We start from the raw sequence: 22268 nt of genomic DNA, 5'->3' as shown, positions 1-22268 counted from the left end.
CGAAATAAAGTCGATTTTGAAGACATTTGTTCCGAATCATACTGCAATAACAAAGAGCTCCACTTTGTCACGATCATGGTTATGCCAGAGGAAGGTAAACATTTTAATTGTTTCCTGGTAACATGTTTCAATTTCTATCTTTGATAACGTTTTAACATATAGTCAATACTACTATTTTATGTAACTGTTTAGCTGGATACATTCGGGGATTCTACGGAGAGGATTATATTTTGAGGCCAGGGCATGTAACGTTAGTTGTAATAATCAGCATTCGGTAAATTTAACATTTTGTTAAAATATATATGTCTCGCATTCCGTGTTTTAGTGTTCTTTACCGATACTGCTGTCTCTGTAAACGGTTATTCTCAGACGTCATTTGTAAGCTGAAGATAATTATAAGTCTTAACTTGTCAAAGCTATCAAATAGGCACTTTTGCAGACATAGATTGTTTTTCTGTGTCGTTCTATTGCACGTCATTAAATTGCTAGCGTATAACGATGAAAGAGATTATTCCTATACCTGATAAAATATTGAGATGATTAATCAAGACTTGTAACGTTTTTGAAACAGATTATTCGTAAGTTAGTTATCATATGTAACTTAACAGAACCAGTGTTTAACATTAGCCAGCTATGTTATCGTAATGTTCACCATCAACCGACCGAGATTGATGGTGGACAGTGTTAAACATAGCTGGCATATGTTTAACACTGGTTCTGATACCATCATTTCCTAGACATTTAATTGACTAAGTGTAACTAAAGCATAAATGTAGTATAGCCTTTGTGTCATCTGTATTTTTGAATATTTATGTTGAAACAATACTATTGACTTTTTATAAGAGCTACCAGGCACATTATCTCGGTTCACGATATTTTAGCCTGAAAGATCATATGTTCTAGATACAATAGTTCGAAAAGTAAGAAAAGGCCAGTGTGTTGTCCTATTCTTGTTTTTTTCATTGTATTTGCTTGCACAGTACACATTATTTAATTATCAAAGGTATTTAACAACTACCGTCTTTCTCAAGGCCATTTCTTTTAAAATGTTGAAATCTGAGGGTCTGTATGTTCCAATACAAGTAACCATGAGTTTAAGTGACTTTTCGTGCTCCTGAGATTCTCTTATTTGAAGAATAAAAATGGATATTCAGATAAATCATGGAAGAATGATCAACTTCTTTTCCTAAATTAATATAAATTTATGTTTCTCTCAATTAAATGCCCCAAACAATGATAGTTTACCTTAAGTTATGAACACCTCACATATGGCGTTTAACAGCAAAATCGGGTTATTCAACATTTAAGTTATCACAAAACGAATTGTGGACGGGCAGACTAAAGTCTAGTATAGGGCACTGGCATCTCTCGATGCGTGACGCTTATTGATGAGATTTATCCTCTTTTCACAATAAAAGACGAGAACACAATAGTTGATTAACTGATACGTCTTTATTTGTACTAACCCAGTAACACATGTACTGTCTACCATTGTTTTATGCATATAGACGTGAAGGTCATTATCACAGATATTGGGCAATATATATTCATTATCTTAATATCACATTTCATATCACATATGTTACTATCACAATAATCTACAGTAAACCACAAAACATATTATTATTGACATTCATATCTTTATTTTGACTTTTCTGTTTCCCTTTTTTAATCAAATATAAACATTGAGAACAACTCGGCTACAAGCACTTCCTTGATTGTCTCTTCATGTCTGACTTCGAAATTCTAACCTAATATATCTGTAAGTGTGGAATTTTTAACACAATCCAGCTAGAGTTTTCTCCCTTGACAATTTTCCTATTTGAATTTCTTTATAAACGAAACAAAACGATGGTATTTCAATATATTATCACATCTTACAGAAAAATCGAACAGCATATCTAGTGCTAAAGTAAAGTCTGCAATACAATTGGTTACGAAATATTTGTTAATATAAATGTATTTTGTTTTGTTACAATTTTATGAACAGCAAAAATAAAGATTAACAATGACAATGGAAGTAATCTCTCGCAGGTCGCCTTAAATCAAAATATTATTATTACGTAAACGATATTTTATGAGTGATACTAAACTATGGTTGTAACTTATAGAGCGATTTAATTTTCAAATATAATAAGCGAGCTCCAACGAGTGAATTTAAGAACATATTCACGAAATTGGATATACATCATATTCAATTCACACTCCATGGATACCTTGTTCATCGCATTACCATATATACAAAGAATTAAATGAAGAGAAGCTTTATTTGTACGGAATGTATGATTGGATTTTTCCAATCTGTGTCATTTTTGTGTGTAAAATGCGATATCAAAATGCACGCGTGATGTCTACAAGCACTGACGTCACATCACGTAACATTGTCAAGGAAGAACAGAAATACACGTAAAATAGTTTTTCATATATGAATTTAAAGACAATTACGGAAAGTTTGAAAATTAGAAGATTTTTTTTACAAATAATAGAGTGGACTACCTTGACCTATAAACAAAACTATTCACCGTTTATAATTAGTGACATTTAAAAATCATAACAGTGAGATGCGTTCATTAATGTGCTTTCATCCAATTTTCATTCTTGGCAGAAAAAACCCGATAGATGTAAATCAACGGGTTTCGATTGTTAGAGCTGTTCTTGTTTCTTGTTAAACTTGAATCAATAACATAATTATATGACTGTTACGATTTCCAGTTAAAGAAAGTGGTTTTTTTTCAAAGAAATGATCAAGTAAGTTATGTTAGCACTATCAAACCAGTGACTGATTATATTCACATGTACAGGAAATTGTGTATTTTTATAATGTATACGTCTATAATGTATAAGGCCCTATACATGTGGTATACGTGTACAGTAAAGACACCAAGCTTTGATAATTGGGTACTGCTCTTCAGATAATATAGATAATCGCATTACAAAACTGAGATGTATGTCAAATACCTAGCAAGACGGTAAGAGAAAAACAAATCCAGATTGGAGAGTAATTATAGTGATTTCAAATAAGCTCTAAACAGAACTCTGTTCCGTCTTTGATTTTCAACACAACAGTAAGCACTATGAGTCATAGGTTTTTGTGGGAGGGATGATTACGCTATGTAAGAGACATTTTAAACAATGAGTTCATTTATTATGGCACCAAATAAAACCAGGCAAATAAAGGTACGTGTAAGCTCCCAATCATTCTCACCAACAACTTACATATGGAAGTAATTCCGGACTTAACCGTTCATCAGCTTCAAGACAAATACATCTATAGTGTTTTCGAGAACATTTGATATCTATAGTTGAAATCGAATTAATATGACTTTAAAGGTACTATGTCGACTATTCAAATATATCTAATACAAAGTCCTTTTGAATATGTCCGCTACTTACCACCTATAGAAATCTTTATATCGTTACAGGTATAACTATGTTATACAAATAATTTTATAAATTTCATTGGATATTTTAAAAACCAAACACGAGTAAAATATTTCCCTGGCATAATATGATTGTTTCGATATAAAAGAAGTTTGCAATGTCGAAATATCCAAATCTCATGCGATTTTTTAAGACACTTGACAAATGTTATGTCTTTTAATTTGTTTGTATTTTATTTGCTTCTATTTATGTAACCATCATTCGTTAGGACACCCCTGTAGAACAGTCGGGCTATGGTGGATTTTTTATCATGCTTTCACATTATTTTTACTTCCATAGTAACAAACAGCATTTTAAATTGGTAAACAATTTGTGCATAATTTCATCAACTATATTTACAAAATAAAGAGTTAAAACTGGTGCGTTTCACACAGAATTCTAAAAAAACATTTAGATTTTTTCAGCAACCACAATAGTGTATATTAAAAAGGAATTTCAAAATGTATATTGACTCATTATAACGGACAAAGTGACGTTATTGTATATGACTTGAAATCATCGAACGTTATACTTAAATGCCATTAAAAAGAACATGAAATATAACAATGCACTAATTTAAATAGAACATGTTTTACGGGAATAAAAAAAAAAATCAAATAATATACAGTCAAATCAATTAAAGAATAAATTAACACTTAGAATAGTACAACATACATATGTTTCACCAGAAATGTTTCCAACAGAAAACCATCCACATATCTAACCATTTAAAGTTACTAAACTGTGTACATTCATCCAGAAATCCCCTTTAGTTGGGTGTTAAAAGGATGGGTTCCATGGATTCATTGCCCACTTGTTTTGAAGCAAAAAATATCTCTGGTCTTAAACATGTCCGGAAGAGATGCATTTTCCCATCATTATTTTTGGCCTTTCTTTACTTATGAGTCCTTGACCAGCTATTGTTCTTGTGGTGTACATACACAACATTTTATTAAACAAAAATGCCAATTTGTCCACACAAATCTGTCCATAGTGTTCCCATTTTCCAAACATAATTATGATAAAGCATCTAGCTATGACATTGGTCATGATGATACAGGTCCTAACAGACGTTCGTCATCCATTGTTACGTTTGCACTACTGCGTGCTGCTATAGAGTAAGCTTTCTTCATCCTCTGTTCGTCTTTTAGAGCCTCATCGTAGATATCTGGCTCCACAAACACAAGTCCTGCCCGAGGTCTCAGAGAACCATCAAACTTCGGCGTCCAGTTGGCTAAAACAAAACAACTCAATGTAAGTAAATACATCATCTTCTTCTATTTCCTTTGTAACATGGTGATCGGATGAATAGATAGATGATGTGAAATGATGTTAGCCATATAGATTTCGTATTTGTTTAATGATAAATGACGCATTTAGGTTCCATTATAATAGTTTTCGGAACTCTGTATCAATTGTCAGTTGGTTTTCGCACATGCAATACCTAAGTTTAAAGACATTCTTTAATTTGTTGATAAATCGTCTGTTTGTGGGACACAGGTTTGTATTAGGTAAGCACTTTAAAACATATATATATCGATATTTTTAGGAAACAAAATAGCAATTCATCATCGATGTGTCTTTATATCAATGCATCAATTATACAACTAGAGAACTTAAAGCGAATACCACTTTCCTAACCCTTCACCGTGACATTGTTCTGTAGAATTAAGATTCTTTTCTACCTCAACACCATAACATTGCACAGCAAATAACATTTCTAAATTTCTAAGATCACCCTGTGAGAGATGTGTGTGTTCACTGTACAACAGCGTCTTTATAATTAATAATAATATGTTAGAGAGGAATAGGGTTAAAATCTAGTGAAAGCAAAATATTAATAAAAGATAAATATAAAAAAATAAAAACATCTGTAAAACAATGATCAATTAATGAAAAACAGGTTCACATTCACACAAATTTACAATATATATTTCACTGCAGTTGATAATGATACGATGAATGGAATGAGGTTGTCTCCCCTATTTCAAGTGAAGAGATGAAGGGAAATAACCTGTTTTTCTGATAAGCAGGCCATGCATTGCATCTACAATATCATTCCGCAATATAGCATTACAATAGCATTGTACAATAATATATTTATATATATCATGTGTATATGTATAAACATTACCAGTATTTGTAAAAGTCAAAGGCATTATTGAATTTAAAGCATAACTTCATGACAATTTTGCAGATATTCCTGTCAACTGAAACAAAACCTCTTAATATATACATACATTGTGAATACATTCAAATATCAAAGTAAAACGAGTGTAAGCAAACGGCTGAATCTATTTGTTTGCATGTAGTGAACCACATCCAACAGAAAACGGAGAAAACAAAACATTTCAGTGTGTATATTCAATATTTTGGTCATGATTCATTGGCACTCAACTGAATTGTGGCCAGTAAAGTGAAGATTTCAGAAGCCTGTTTTTTTTTATTATTATTGTTTTGGAGTAAACATAAAAAGAAAAAGAAACACCATTGAAAAAACCTTATTGATTCATTTCTTTATTTTTAAAATTTTAAAATGTAAAAAAGCAATTTACTAACTACATTTATTTAAAAAAAAAAAATGGATCTAGCCGTCTGCTTACTCAATGTTTTTCCCTTTAACATATCAATTATTACACCATGCATTAATATCCTTTGATAAAAATGAAAAGCAATCAATTCATGCATTATGGTTTATCAGTAATTATATTGAAATGATTTTCAATATTATTTTGCTGAAAATAAAACATAATCTACTCATAAGGTTAATAGTTGTTTGAAATATTTACATCAAATTCAAAGCGAGCGTACAAGAGATTAATGTTGTTTATTTATTAGCGGGGATTCATACCAGTTCTAAGTAAAGGAACAAATAGTTTCGCATCACTGCAATTATCATCTTTTTGATTAAAAGTGTGATTTTTCCTACAATAAATATGAAACATAATTACAGCAACTAAAATCATACTACATGAAGCATTAAAAAAAAATTCTTAAAAAAAAAATCTGTTTTTTACTTTACTCAGCAAAAAGAGGTTAGGGGTCACATTATTGGAATGAAGCAACTTAATAGAACAAATCATGCTTTTCATTAGTACTGTTTCCACACTGCTAATCAAAAAGGTAATTTCAGCACTACTGATGCGTTCAACGCTAAGTATGGTAGCACAGGAGACGACTACACTACAGCTTTGTGTATTAGTTAGTTATGTTTCATGTGTTTCTCATATATCTGAAATAATATATTTTATTCCTGATTTGAGTCTCTTGCAACAATTTCTAAGTATATATTTCAAACTTAAAGTTATACATTTTATCTTAAATACTGGAAAAACTAGCTTTCAATCTACACAGTACACATATATTGATGAAAGGTTGAAATGTAAAATTCACCAAAATTGTATATTGAATTAGAAAGAAAGCATAAAATCTCCTTTAACAGTTATGATTTAATTTTACATGCATCCGACACTCCGGGGGATGGGGTTTAGGACTCGGGTTGGGGGTGGAGAGGGATGTATGGCGGATAAAAAGAAAAAAAAATGAAAATCATTACATCCCCGACTGTTGCGGGAGGGGAGGTCTGGAAAGTGGTGGGGTAATTAAATACACGGATGCAAATACAAATGGAGACGGATAACCCAGTCAACTGCTTCGTAACGGTTAGTGTGTCTACACATGCAGCATATCACCGATAACGAGTTCGCCACGCTACATACCTTCACTATGATCTACAATGACAAAGAGGATACAGAGGATCATTAGTGGGCAAGTTTATAGACAGGCATATGTCATAGTGGACAGCAATAGTATAGTACAGTACAGATAAAGATGCAGCCAGACACTACTGCAGCTGAAAGCACGGTAAGTATTCTATAATACAAAAGTCAAAAATGAAAAGGACAGGAACAGATCAGTTGTTGTTAACATATAAAGAAGTGTTCATTACCTTTTTGGGCAAAAATTATTTAGATAACATTCCATCATATCCATCTCTGATATAAATTGAGCATATTTTGAAGAAAACAAAATATCTTCATAACCGTATTCTGTAGATTTGTTCTTACAATTTTAACTTAAATATGTTATTAATATATTTTGTCAATAGTAAGTTACTAGTATTACAGTGGGAGAAACTACAACTAAATCGGGATTGCTTAAATGACTTGAACGATTTTTTCGTTTCAATACTTTTAAATTCATCAAATAGTGAACGCTCGACTTGAAGCTTGTGAAATTTGAATTTCTATTAAGCGGATAGAAATATTGCTGGCTATGTATGCTACGCAATGAACTAATCAGCATGCCAGTCGTGTTTCCTAGGAGAAGTTTCAGAAACTAGGAATAGTAGAAGCAACAAAATGAATTCAACAGAGCTAATCATTGAGCAGTAGCATCAAAGCTTTTGGATAAATATCTTTGTTCGGTTGTGTATATGATCCACCTTTTCACACTGAAAACTATTTTCGTCAAAAGATCTTTCGATTTCATTTTTTAAACTTTCGTGAACACAATAGTTTGATCATATTATCTCTCTAAGACACATTTTATTAATAAAACAGGTTTTGGAGATAATTATCTGAATATTCAATTAGGTCATTTACGAACAATAAATGTTTATGAATAACGACAAGGAAACAATTATTTTGGTTTTCAATGAATCAAACTTATAACAACATGTTCTGACGAAGACAACATTTTCAGTGAGAACAACTTTGGGTACTCATCTGTAGAAATATAGAAGTTATTAGATATCTTGTTAGTGTCTGCACATCCTACACTCCCATAGGAACAAACCAGTGACATTTTGGCTATAGAAGAAGGGCATTACGTTGAACTATGGATATAATTAACTTTTCACATTGAATACCTTGAAAAGATTCATATGTCGTTACTTCACAATCATGAATACAACATGGTTAAACCTATCTCGATATTACCTGGTCCGTCATAAAATTCTGTTTAAAACATCAAGTAATGGAGAATATTTGAGTAGGAGTGCATAATTCAAAACTGCCTAATCCAATAAACTAGTTTTCAATTAAATGGGGTGAATATGTAAGATTGGTTCAAATGTAATACAAATATCAATTTTACCATTTCTTTTGAACTTTTGATACAAGAAATTGTGCTTTTCTTGCAATATTCTGACTAACCAAGTGTATAACTGACAGTTTTCTGATGTTGGAAGTGCAGACACCGAGATCTAGCCAATGAGTATAGAGTATGTAAGAAGTATGATAAACAAGAGAAAGGGATTGCGCCTTGGTATCATGCTGATGGAGGAGTAACCCTCCTGTCTACCTTGCTCCAACACGCCTTTACGCACAAGCCCTTTTTTGCTCTTCACTTTGTTTCCTGTTGACGTAAGCGTGTAAAAATATAATGTGATCCATGCATACACTTTGCCGTGATTTCTGTATATCAAATCAGTGTATCAAATCTCATACTAAAGATGTCTCCCTGATAACAATATGATATAATTCCGCTTCCATTTCAATGAATGCAAACTGATAAATATTTGTATAAATTGATTATCAGGGAAATGCGAATACATAATTAACGTTATCACATATTTAAGTCACCCTTTGGAACATCCGTTTTAAAAATTATGAAAAAGTTCGATGCAAGTGTTGATTTCATGCACAATATTTCAGTATACTGCATTTGTTTATTATTACTTTAGTAATTAAAAAGGATTCAAGAACTGAATCCTAAAAGAATGAGGATAACAATATCTGCACCCTATAAATAAGATTAAATGATTTGATATTATTATACAACTTTACACATACTCATTTATATCAATATATATATATATAGTTACCAATCAAGGTATCCTAATTTTGCATTCTTCAGATTCAAAAGGTATATTCTTGCCAAAAAACTGATTTTTTTTTTTTTTTTTTAGAACTTATATCTGAAGAATACAAATATATATTTTAGCAATGGACAGTCTGTTTCAAAGAATACCTCATCCTAATTATAAATCAGCTGTTTAGTTCAACAAACACTGGTATCATGATGCAACTTAAACTTTTAAGTCCAAATTTCAATGTGTTCAGTGCACTAGCAGGATGTGAATTTACACATTAATATACAAACTTGCAAACGATCTAAGTGGTGAAACTGCGATATTGAGATTTACTTAGTTTCTATGATAAAATTAAAATCTATTATAAAATGAAATTTTAAACAACCTACAGGACAGTTTCACGATACCATAGGCTTTCTCTATAAATAATAATCAAATGGACTTCATTACCGCTAAAATTGTATCTGATTAAATTCAAATAAAATTTAAGCTGTCAGTATTAGTATAAAATTATTCTTTTATGATTTTGCCATTTTACATTTAGTTATCATAAGCAATACATTTAACCTCGTAACATTTTTGTAAACATATGACTTCTTCTATCTACTTTCCAACCATTAAACGGTAATATTTTGAAACAGACATATCCAATAATTCATGCTGTTAGAAAGCTGCTACACGCATGCGTACCGAATGGATTATCTGGTTCTTTCTTTACCCTCCGCATGCCGTATTCCGTCATCTGAACAGTGATCTCTCGGTCCATACCATACTGGGCCTGAGACATACCTCCGCTGGTCATCGTTATCTGAGATTTTGGGCGTGGGGTAGATGTGTATGCAATCCGTGGCGTAGATGACTTAAAAGAGTGAGCCTTGCTATTTTTAACTGAAATAAAAGAGGTTAGAATAAATACAATTATGAAGTCATGTGTCACTTGGTATTGCTAATTTAGCAGGTCCTCTTTGGGCTTGTTATAAATGTAGAGATTGCGGTAGCCAAGTCAAACGGAAAGGTACATCATTGTTCGAAATGCGAATGTAATATTGCAAAAGCACTGCTACACCCTAGTACTTACGATCGGAGTAGTCCTGATCAGGTCCGTAGACATTAAGAAGTTTCCGCCTTAGCTCTTCATTCTTTTTCTTGTGCCATTCTTTGTATTTCTCTCTCCTTGCCTTCTCTGCACTCTCGGCCTGAGACTGGGCTTCATCACTCCTGTAAGTGCATTAGAAAAATACATTGTCACATTGTCAACACACAAAGACAAAATCAGACATAAAATGTGATAGGAACAGACAACAAGAAAAATTGGCACAAATATTTTCAAACCAATCGTGATACCTTGTTATGTGGTGTAGTTGACATATCAAATGGTATGATATCAAATATATGCACCTCAAACTATACATCACAATGTTTACATTTGAACTTCAAAATTACAAAAGTGTATGTTTCACATAATTCCAGAATGTGTTGAGAGTACATACAAGGACTCTTGGATGAGCCACTGGCGCTCTCTCTTTGTCGAATTGCCAGACTTCAGACGATCCGTGACGTCTCGGCGGAAATCGTTCTGGAGCTGGTCATTCACTTTCTTTGCCTCGTTGAGACTATTTGAAGTCTTGCTGTGGACAGACTTCAGCGATTCGTCGGTTTTTTTCGCCGCATCCTTCATTCTGTCGTCCAAAGCTTCTCGCTCAGCCTCTCTTTCAGTCATATCAAACTCCTTAATCAAATCAATTTAACTTTTAAATTTTTTGTAAATCTCTTATCCGAGGTATTTTCAATGCTAAACTTTAAAGCATATCATACAAGAAATAGTTCAATTTATATTCAAAACATATTTAATATTCAAAAACGTTTCTTAGTATACCAAGTCAGACTACTACCGGAGATAATGCACAAGATTATTTTCCAATGCAAGACAAAACGTATCAACTAATTCTGAAAGAATTGCTTTACTTTTTCTATATTGCATCCTTTCACTTTCACAAAACAATCTAAATGTGGTGAATTATGAATGGAGATGTAGAATTAGGAAATGTGAATAAAACTTAATATATGGTAAATGAAAATACAAAGTTCTGTTCCCCGTGTCCTATGAATCGGTCAATATAAAGACTTTAGTTTACATATATTTGATATTATTGTAAGGATTATTTGTGGTAAACTCTGTTCTGACTCTAGTTTATTAAATGCTTTATTACAGGTTCGATGCAGTTATATTTAGAAAAGGATAAAAATCATTTGACAAATAACAATAACTGCTTCCTTTATATATATACATTTATCTATTACTTTGCATGTACTGTTTAGTGAACATTTCGTTACATTGCAACTTCCAACTTATTTTTTAAATTTGTCGTGATGAGTTTGTTGTAGGCGGGTACTTTTTCAAATACACAGTAAATATTTCTTTCCACATAATTAAATTGTCATGACAAAGAGAAAAAAAAATCAACTCATCAAATGCAAAGATGAGTTTTCATTATTATAGTTTCTTCTTTCGATTTTCCAAATAATTTTGGTTTCCTGAATATCAAACAATAATAATATAATGAACGGAATAAGTCAGGTAAGGGTTCAGAATACACACTCTGTACAACTATCTGTTTTCATGTAAGAAGATCATAACAGGAACTAAATAATGTCAAGCCAGTAGTCGGTATTGCCCGGTAAACCTGCATCAAGAGTAATCTGTAATTTGCTATCTAATCTCCAAATATAACGATATCCTGAGCAATTACAAAACATAAAACAGCCAGTTAAATGTGTGTTCAATGACTCACAAGTAAAATAAGCCAGCTAAAAACTCATAGATCCATAGTATGCTTACTCATGACCCGAACTTCATTGTTTTTATGAACGTGATACATAATTCTTTACCAATATAGTGTAGTGTTCGTGTATTCTCCCGATTTCTTACAAAAAAATAATAGAGTTAAAGTTTTAACATTCGTCAAAGTTATAGGTCTTGGTGCGTTAATAGAATAAATTCACAAGGAAAATCCAATCAGCGCTACGCCGACAAAACATTTTTGGCATGCAGGCTTCGGTTAATGAATGAATATTCATGAATATGAAACAATCGCTGAATGAAACATTGCATATTGCATTCACTGACGACAAACACAATATGCATGTTCGCTTCACAAATGATACAATTGTAGAGCTTATAAAAAGTATCAATCGTAATTTGAATAACTACAGTTTACGCATGCTCTTATTCAAAACTGCATTTAAATGGCGATAAGAAATGACTGTGTTCTCCGAGGTTTCTGCTCACGGTAGCACTGAACCTGGTGTTGCTACCCAAAATTTTAAAACGACAAAATAGGTGTTAGTAAGGCTAAGTAAGTATGCATATTGTGACCAATATTGATGTTAATAGTGTGCAGTGAAACAACAACCATATCATGCTTGACTGCACCCGATTAAACTACATGCCTCAAATATTAGGTGTATGTAATTGTATCCTTACAATCAATTACTATGTGTAATTTACACATACAATACATTTCAGTCTTATTGTGTTAAACATTTGAGACAACTATTATACTGTGGAGCCCGTTGAATACAAATACGTATATTGAGCAATCAGTTTCATCTAAAAATAATCTAGATATGATTGAGGAACTTCATGATGAATGATTAAAACCAATTCATTTGAATGAGACGAACAAGTGGAGAAGTTACGAAAACAATCAATACGATCCTATCATGATAACACCACAAACTCCACGTACATGGGGAAAAAATATTGGTTCAACATTATTGTGCTACTTTTGCTTGCATTTCAATGGATATTTAGAGGCTAGAGCCTGGTTATCTTGTCCTTTCAAAATAGTCGATTTACCTCTTTAAATCTTAATTCAGCATATCTGTTGTCCACACTACGTTTAGCAGAGTTTGCCGATTTCTCCGATCTAGAAGGCCGAGTCTTGTCAGGAAAAATACAAAATTCATGGTCATAACTCTGATGATAATAATCGCAACCCATAATCCACAAGATTACGCTATGTGAAACCCATGATTCCTTAATTTGTCGGACACTTTTACATACAGAATGTTATTTTGAAAATGTTGGTATTAAAGCATAACAATTGTGCAAGGTACATACAAAACATTGCGCATGATTAATTATTTTAAAAATACATGCCTATATTTCTTTAAAACACATCTATATATTTCTAAATTATATCATATTATGTCCGTGTTATACATGTGACATGGTGGATCCAGGTTACCTGGAGAAAAAAGGGAAACATTCTTGCAGAACTTGGTATATGCAACCTCTTTTAAAATCAGAAGAAAACGTAAGACTGAATCTATCAAAAAACCTGAAAATGTTATTTTTTGTAATGCAAGAAACTAGCTTTGAGGGACGAAGGGGCCCCTGGATCAACCAGTCAAACGTGAACTTTGTTTTATCATTATATACATACTGTTTAGTATATATTATCAACAAATGTAGCGAAAGGTACTATAAAATACAACAAACCTGTGATATTATCAATACTAATGTTAGTCTAAGGTGAACTTTCATGCTAAATGTGTTCTACAAAATGTTATACTAAAAAATCTGTAAAATGGAGTTACCTACCCTGACTGTGTTGGTTCCGGATCGGAGTCCAGTCCTATCATCTTCGTAGAAATGTGAAACAAACTGGAGTTGATCTGTTAACGAAGTCAAATAAGAATTCTTCATATGAAGGGGAGGTTAATAGAAGGTGTTTATGTTAATTTCAGCAAGCCGACGGGAGACAGCAGGTAGATATTTCACTAAATAAACATATCACCCGGATGTTAAATGCAATAACTATGTACTTACTGTTTCCTTGACGACGAGTCAGTAATGTTGGTATTACAAGAGATAACTAGCTTAGTTACACAATAATTGGATATAAATACACAACATTATCACAATATGTAAAGCTAAAATATTACATGCACATGCAGAAAGATCTAAAGCCAGAAGCTGATTAAGCAGAAATGTAACGAATGTTTGACAGATGAGCAAATGTAAATACAAGTTTGTTTTTATTATTATCAAGATATAAATATTGAAAATGGTGTATTATATTGCATTGTTACAGGCTTGTAATGTGAACACACACACGATAATATAATATGCAAGTGGAAACAGTATTTATATATTACAATGCAGGGGATCTGGTTTGTTTCACACGACTGTGCAGATATACACGACGGTAACATTCTTATCGCTCCAAACGTGTGTGCATGTTAAATCGTCATTTCGTCATTATTACCAATAGCTTAGTTTTGTGTTCAATATACGGCAAGTGCAAAGGGAAATTCACAAATTTGCTGCAGGTCTTCATGTGAGAAGTATAGGGTGACACATAACTTTATCTGGATGTTATAGAAATATTCTTCATACCGATGTTGTACTGTAAACTAAACGTAAGCAATTTATTTCATGTTTTACAACATGACTTATGTTAAATGAGGAACTGTATTTTTTTTTGGCAAATCTATATGAATCAAAACTTGTATTTTTTCAAGCATAGAAGTAGTCTACAAAAACATCTAGTTAAAAAGTAAAATCAAGTTAATGAATGAAAAAGAAAACTGAGAAATCTACTTGTAATGCACTGATACTGTGACACTAGTTTGGACGGGTAAACAACAACATGAGGTTAAACTCAAGTGAGCACTCCCAAATCATACTACACTCAGGTATAAATACCCTCTTTATCCTCAAAGTTATCTGAAACAGACAGTTGCTTTTGTGTAATAATATTTCTTTTACCATGTCCTTTCTTTCTCAAGTATTTTCAGTGAAAGATTCCATCGTGGGGCAGGTTGAAACATGGTGCTAGCTGTAATTGTAATATAATCATGCAACTTACCTTTCAATGTCCATAGATAGTCAAAACTAGCATTGGCGAGTAAATAAAAGATAGAAGTTCTGAAAGCTTTTCCGACAAAGATCTAAATGAAGGACGCAACCGTTTTCAAGCTGAAACAGAAGTCAGCAATAGCGTTTGGATATATAAGCATATATGAACGTAAGACTTACCTCGGAGGTAACCTTCCCAGTCCTCCAGCACCTGTGAGTCAAGCGTGCTGTCTCCGTCATGTGGGGCATTGTTTCTATACACATCCATCAGCTTACTGAACAGGACAACGTCATGCATTGGGCCCGTGTAGATCTGGGCCCGCTTGAGCTGATGAAGTTGTCTTACCATACGTCGCTCGCTCTGATACCGACGCACACTCTCCTGTATAGAGTTGACACACCGCCCACCACCTCGGCGGGTACGTAGAATTGAGTGTTCAAGATCACTTATTTCGTCTGAACGATCCATTTCCACAAGTCCTCCGTTCAATTGACTATCACGTTCACGAGCTAATTTCTTTTTGTCTTTAATTTGTTTGTGAACAGAGATAGGTTTAGAAAGCCTGTCAGGATGATACACTCCGGCTACTTGGCGGTTTCTTAGCCTGCGTGTCCTATTTTGTAATTTATTTTGGGCACGTTGTTTACGAGATCTTGGTTGAGCATCAACATAATCTTTTTCATCAATATCTTCACCTGACGAGAGCTCTGGCGAGTCACTCCTCTCGAATGTTCTTTGGCGTGAGGGTTTCCGAGAATTCGTCAATAACCCCTGGCTAATTCTACCGTCAGTGGGTACTTTGGCAGGCGACTGTATCACACGCTGCCTGCTTTGTGGTTTCTCCTCGCGATTTGATTCCGACTCTGCCCGTGATACACTTCTCTTTGCAGCTGCTACTCTCAGAGCTTCTGCTTCCGACTCGGGAGAACCTTTTGGAACCTCAAATTCTCCTTCAGACTCACCGTCCTTAGAAGCAGTCCTGACACGAGATTTAGGTTGACGATCAAGAGACGATTCTCTACTGACCACCTGGTCACCTGATAATTCAGTCTGACTGCCACTCTGTCTGGTATGATTTTTCTTTGTCTGTATTCCAGTGTCGGTTGTCTTTGGCTTCTCTTTCTCCTCCTTCCGATCAGTCTGAATTCCAACCTCTTCCTTTTGAACTTCTGCTTTCTCCTTATTATCCTTGCCTGCTGATAAAGCTGCTTTCAATCCTATCCCAGCTGCACCTGCCGCTGGAGCGTGTGAATGGTCTTGTGCTTCAATGCCAGTTTTACCACCTTGTTTTGGAGTTGCTACTCTCAAACCTTTCCTATTTGCTGCTTCCTTTTTCTTCTTCTCTTCTTCTTTGAGTTTTTCAGCAGCTTCTTTTTTCTTTCTCTCCTCTTCTTTTAACTGCTCGGCCTTTTTCTTTTTCTCCGCTTCTTTTATTTGCTCAGCCTTTTTCTTCTTTTCCTCTTCTTTTAATTTCTCCGCTGCCTCTCTCTTTTTTCTTTCGTCTTCTTTAAATTTGTCTGCTTCTTTCTTCTTCCTTTCTTCTTCTTTCAACTTTTCAGATTCCTTTTTCTTTTTCTGTTCCTCTAAATCCCTTTGCTTTTTTTCTTCGTTTTGGTCCTCTTTGCCTTTTTCCTGTTTTGACTTTTTCTTCTTTTCCTCCTCAGCTAGCAATGCTGCTGCAGCTAAAGCAGCAGTGTCTTGCTTTCCAGCGCTCTCCCCTTCCTCTTTTTCTTCTTCTTCTTCTTCCTCTTCCTCAACTGTATCTGCTTTTCTTTTCTTGCGATGAACTCGTCCACCTGCTGTTTGACCAGTCTTTCCCTTGGGCTGTTCACTTTTCTCTTTCCCTTTCTCTTTTTGGCCGTCCTCCTCTGACGATTCTTGTTCTGAATCAGCTTCTACACCACTGTCTCCACGACTGTCCTTTTTGCCTGCCTCTTTGCTTCCTCTTCTCTTCACTTTTACAGCAGTTGCAGCTGCTGCAGCCGCTGCAACACGTGCAGCTTCGTCGTCCTGTTCAGAAGATTTTCTGCTCTTTTTTCCTGCTTCGTCTATGTTGTCGTCCTCTGCTTCCTCCTCTTCTACCTCTGCCTCAGTTTCCTCCTCCTTTTCTCCTTTTCCTTTTCTCTTAGCACCAACACCTGCCTTTCCTAGCGGAACAGTTTTGTCAATAGTATCCTTCTCCTCCTCCTCCTCCTCTGACCGGCTTTCTTTCCGTTGTTTCTCTGAATCCTTCTCCTCCTCAGACTTTCCTTTTGTTTTCTTTTTAGTGTCTGCTTCTTTATCTTTATTCTTTTTGTCTTTAGCTTTGAGACCTACACCAGCTGCTACTAATGGTTTTACTCCTGGATCTTTTGCATCCTCTTCATCTTCATCTTCCTCTCCATCTGATTTTTGTTCGTCTTTTCCCTTCTTTTCAGCTTCCTTGTGTTTCTTTTCAGCTTCTTTGTCTTGCTCTCTGTCCTTATCTTTATCACCTTTTCCTCCTTTTTTGCCTTTGGAAGGAGAAGAAACTGGAGTCAAAATAACATCTCCCTTTTTGTCATATTCAGCTTGTTCCTCTTTTTCACGCTCTTCTGGTGTACTCTCAAGTGTGAGTACACTCCGGCGGGATTTAGCTGACTTAGACTCACGCTTGCCTGTTTTGTCAAGATTTGAAGCAGAGTTTCCACCTTTGCCCTTGATATACTCAGCAGTCTCTTGGTTACCTTTTACTACTGCAGCATCATAGGGAGTGTATGTCTTATCCTGCAAAATACAAAGGGAGACAAATCTTAGATAAAGGGAAATGATTTATACATAAATATATTTTCAATGTTTTATGAACTTTGAAATACTTATCTATACGAATTTTACTAATGACTTTGCAAACAATTTCTTCAGCAAATCAATCAAAATTAAACATTTTAAAATCAAAATGTCTTTAATGGTGGAGATCTTCTTAGTAACGTTGTTCATTTAATATAACAATGGACAATGAATATTTGACATTAGGGTCAAGAGCAAGAGGTGCCCAAAACATTTCAATTTTGTCTTTGCTTACCAAAGATATAATAACACTAGACAAGGCTTCATCAGGGTCACTTTTTCTATAGTATGCTTTCTATGCTATGTAATGTATTAATAGCCTGATCTAGTTTGATCATAGCACCAAGGTTCAGTAAACAATGTTTTAAGATGCATATATGGCTGATATTGCTATTAATAAGTCAGTCCCCTGTACTGTCATAAGATCATATGGACGTGTTGAATATAACTGTAACAAGAAAATTAAACACCCGAGAAATTATGACTGAGATGTTCGTGACATTTGTATCAGATAACACATGTACAAAAGTATCCTAAAGTCAAAAAATAACTTCCCCTTATAAAAGTAACTTGATACAATAACAAATACTTGTGAGAAGGACAGCCTACCAAACAAATCAAATTGTTGTAATGACGCCAAACCTTGGCCCAGTACTTGTTGTAATTTTGACACTTGAATTCATTGATTTTCCCCCCTGTACAGATTTTGTCTGATAAGAAGCAGAGATATTTTACCAGGTATAGTTATTGATCAATCTGTAGGGGTTTATTTTAAATCAATGACAAAAACAAACAGACAAAACCTTCAGTGTATATTACCATGTAAGATACAGCTAAATAGGTCTTGTTCATTCTTTGATATTTTCCCATTGGTTATTCTATTGATAGGAATTTTGAAGGAATTTTCATACAAATCATCGTTTTTTCACTAAAATTAACCAATATCAAAATCAAAATTCAATCCCTCAAAATAATTGTCAGGTCACCAGGTGTGTTCATTTCTAAATCAAGTAAATTTGGTCCAAATTAAATAAACAGTGCCAGATAGAAGAACAGACATTTAAATATGTAGCTATACACTGAAGCATAAATCTCATTAATCCAGCATGATAACAGAAGTAATTATTGATCACGTTTTAATCAAGCGTGAACATATAGCATGACTAAAATGAATGAATAACACTCTGACAGGTGGTCTTCTCAGAGGGGTGCTAGGCCCATATATAACAGGTAAGGGTAAATAATATACACCATACATAAATCACCAATGATTAGAACAAATTTCTTCTATATACATCTGTAAAGTCTAGACCAATAAAGTAACTGTTAAATAACTGTATATAATTTTGAAACAGGGACAATTTTAACAGATATCAGTTATGCCTTTGAATCCTGAAATTTTGATCTGTTAAAGATGTTGAACTTCTAGATTAAAATCAACTCGGCATTGTTAAAATTGACATACATGTTCACTACTGCTTTAGGGTATAGGGAATAAAAAGAGTAACTTAGAAATTTATATACAACATTAAATGTGCCAAAGTTCAAGGATATATGTAATAATTAGGTCACAACAACAATATTACCTGTCTATCTAGTCTGTAGATACCATTAAGAATCTCCAGTGTAGGTATTTACTGACTATACACTATATATATATATATATATAGCTGCCACACAATGCCTTATCCCAGGAAACCCTGTGCTAAGGACCTAACATTTGGTGCACTAGCATTCAGCTTGTACAAAGAGGCTTTACTTCTTTGATCAACACTAGCGGTGGATATTTGACCCACAACTTTGTCTACTGATATATAAAAATACTGTAAGGATTTCGAATTTAAATTGAAAATTAATTGAACTCCATTTTGAGGTATAATACATGCACCGACTACCTTTCATTTAATCAGCAGAGCTCTGTAATCACCAACACAAAGCTATTTATACTTAGCATTTACTCATATACATAATCTACAAATTTTAATACCAACTTTAATCTGTTTACTAAATCAAATTTACGTTATCAAAGATTAATGACTTGGGTAGACTGTATTATTGATTTACTAAAGGAAATGTGAACATTTATTTGACTTTTTAATCAAAACAAATTGAGAAGCTGTATTTACTTTACATGGGGTTTCGATGAGTAAATAACACTCATTTCATATAAATTTATTATATGTACAGATAATGAAACTGATTGCAAAAGAAATATAAAATTTGCTGGAATATTGTCAAAACCACATTCCTTAAACTTAAATCCTTACTAAATAAATTTTGTATTTGTGGTAATCTTAGCCTTGCTCCCTGTAACCAACTTTCTCTTCTTGAGTTGTCTGTCCTTGATTAAACAAAGTGCTTTGATTGGTATATAGCATTACATCATACACAAAATCTTGGTGTAAAAAGAATGTAGGAGTGAACAAAGGGCTGTTACTCTGTATATACCATGACACAACGCTTAATTTAAGGGTAATATATATGGTGTAAAACATTATTCAATCGGTAATTCATATGATGTAACACATTGTTCAATGGGTAATTCATATGATGTAACACATTGTTCAATGGGTAATTCATATGGTGTAACACATTGTTCAATAGATATTACATATGGTTTAAACCATTGTTCAACAGGCAATTCAGATGGTGTAACACAATGTTCAATAGATAATACATACAGTTTTAACCATTGTTCAATGGATAATTCATATGATGCAACACATTGTTCAATGGGTAATACATTTGATGCATGTAACACATTGTTCAATGGATATTACATATGGTTTAAACCATTGTTCTACAGGCAATTCAGATGGTGTAACACAATGTTCAATAGATAATACATACAGTTTTAACCATTGTTCAATGGATAATTCATATGATGTAACACACAGTTCAATGGGTAAATCATACCATATAAATGCAAAACATCCTGAAAACATGTTATTTATGACTTTAACAATCAGTAGATATTGATACATGGCATTCATAGAAGAAAAAACTCATTTGGTCTGGAATGTCAGAACCATATCTTCCTTTTCCAATACACCTGTTATATAAATGACTAACAGAAAATTGGTGAAATTTAATAAAAGTACAATCAACTTGCTTTATAGAATATATCAAATAATTAATTATCTTTTAAACAGAAGCATAACAGTATATTGACTAAACCATTGTAGACCATTTACAGACATACACTATAGAGTGCACTAGTTACATTTACTGTAACACTGCCTATAATGATGTTCTAGGATGCAGACCAAATTCTCCATACCTACCTGTGGTATGATCTACTGTAAGTTATATACCTTTACCACTGTCAGCAGGACATACAATTCTCACACTGACAGCACAAATCCTTTAGATACTCCTCAAATCTTTAAGGCAAATATGGCCTCATTTACAATCCGCTATCCAAATATGTTATTTACTTGGGGACACCCAGACCACTCAATCCACGAAATATCCACAATGGTTTGTGTATTGAGAGACTTTCATCTGAGTGCCATCCAAAGCCTAATATTGTCAAACCCACTTCCTATTGAGTACTGTAATACACAATAGCTCTACCTCACACAAGTCTTGTACGTAGCATAGAATTGGTCGACTGCCTGTAAGGAGGAACTATAGCCAAATATACAAAAGAATTGTATAGTCTTGCTCTAATCCAAGTCCTCGGAAATAAATATGTAAATATAAATGAGATTTCCTTTCATATTTTAAGGTTGATCTGTAGTAAGAAATACTTCAGCACTAAGGTGTTGTATTGCGGTTATAATTCTATGAGAAGTCAGATTTGTCTATGCCAGCGTCCCTAAGCGATTTGACTGCCATCTATGTGTTAATTCTGTCTCAACGGCATATCAGTTTTGAACTGTTGACAGATTTTAGTTTTGAATGTGATGATTGAAGATCTGAGATTCACAATGGCCTATCAGAGTGAATGATTCTGTCAAGGATCAAGACATCCCATCAACCATAACACTGACATTCAGAGCTGAAGGTGTACATATATAACTATCTCTCTACGATCAATTACACCTAAAATATGCAAGAGAATTGAATACACAATATTTTTAAATGTATAACTACAGATTCAATAACAGGAATACCAAACCACCCTTTAACATGCACACGAATGGGATAATTAACCAATCAATTTGAGGCAATACAGTTATGTGTAATCTGAGCAGTTCCGTTAGCTTAAAAACATATATATTCTAATTTCTTTTTAATTCAAATATCTTTATAATATCATCATATTTTATGTATTTTGTTCCCTGTCAATATTTCCAATCTTGACTAATGTCAATTTATAACTTTCAATAATTTTACAATCCCCATACCAATGTACA

At 33.6% G+C, this 22268-nt stretch overlaps 1 protein-coding gene across 12 annotated transcripts in view; it reads right to left on the bottom strand.

Annotated features, from left to right (window-relative positions):
* Nucleotides 1-1433: 1433 nt before the first annotated feature.
* The window catches only part of LOC110455460 (ankycorbin-like), a 108805-nt gene continuing 87970 nt past the window's right edge, over nucleotides 1434-22268 (bottom strand). For 3 of the 12 annotated variants that reach the window (XM_021505600.1, XM_021505603.1, XM_021505612.1), the window contains 10 exons: nucleotides 15282-17847; nucleotides 14949-14969; nucleotides 13842-13915; nucleotides 13095-13178; nucleotides 10726-10964; nucleotides 10314-10453; nucleotides 9926-10123; nucleotides 8725-8778; nucleotides 7140-7151; nucleotides 1434-4654 (listed from right to left, as the gene is read on the bottom strand). In XM_021505600.1, coding sequence (XP_021361275.1) covers nucleotides 4467-4654; nucleotides 7140-7151; nucleotides 8725-8778; nucleotides 9926-10123; nucleotides 10314-10453; nucleotides 10726-10964; nucleotides 13095-13178; nucleotides 13842-13915; nucleotides 14949-14969; nucleotides 15282-17847 — 3576 coding nt within the window. In that variant the 3' untranslated portion in view covers nucleotides 1434-4466. The remainder of the gene's footprint in view (nucleotides 4655-7139; nucleotides 7152-8724; nucleotides 8779-9925; nucleotides 10124-10313; nucleotides 10454-10725; nucleotides 10965-13094; nucleotides 13179-13841; nucleotides 13916-14948; nucleotides 14970-15281; nucleotides 17848-22268) is intronic. The other 9 variants (XM_021505601.1, XM_021505604.1, XM_021505606.1 and 6 more) reach the window with 9 other exon arrangements.

Source organism: Mizuhopecten yessoensis, unplaced genomic scaffold (assembly GCF_002113885.1).
Source record: "Mizuhopecten yessoensis strain PY_sf001 unplaced genomic scaffold, ASM211388v2 scaffold8229, whole genome shotgun sequence".
Taxonomy (NCBI): Eukaryota; Metazoa; Mollusca; class Bivalvia; order Pectinida; family Pectinidae; genus Mizuhopecten; species Mizuhopecten yessoensis.
Note: the sequence above shows the minus strand (reverse complement) of the source record. Positions and strands in the feature narration are given on the sequence as shown.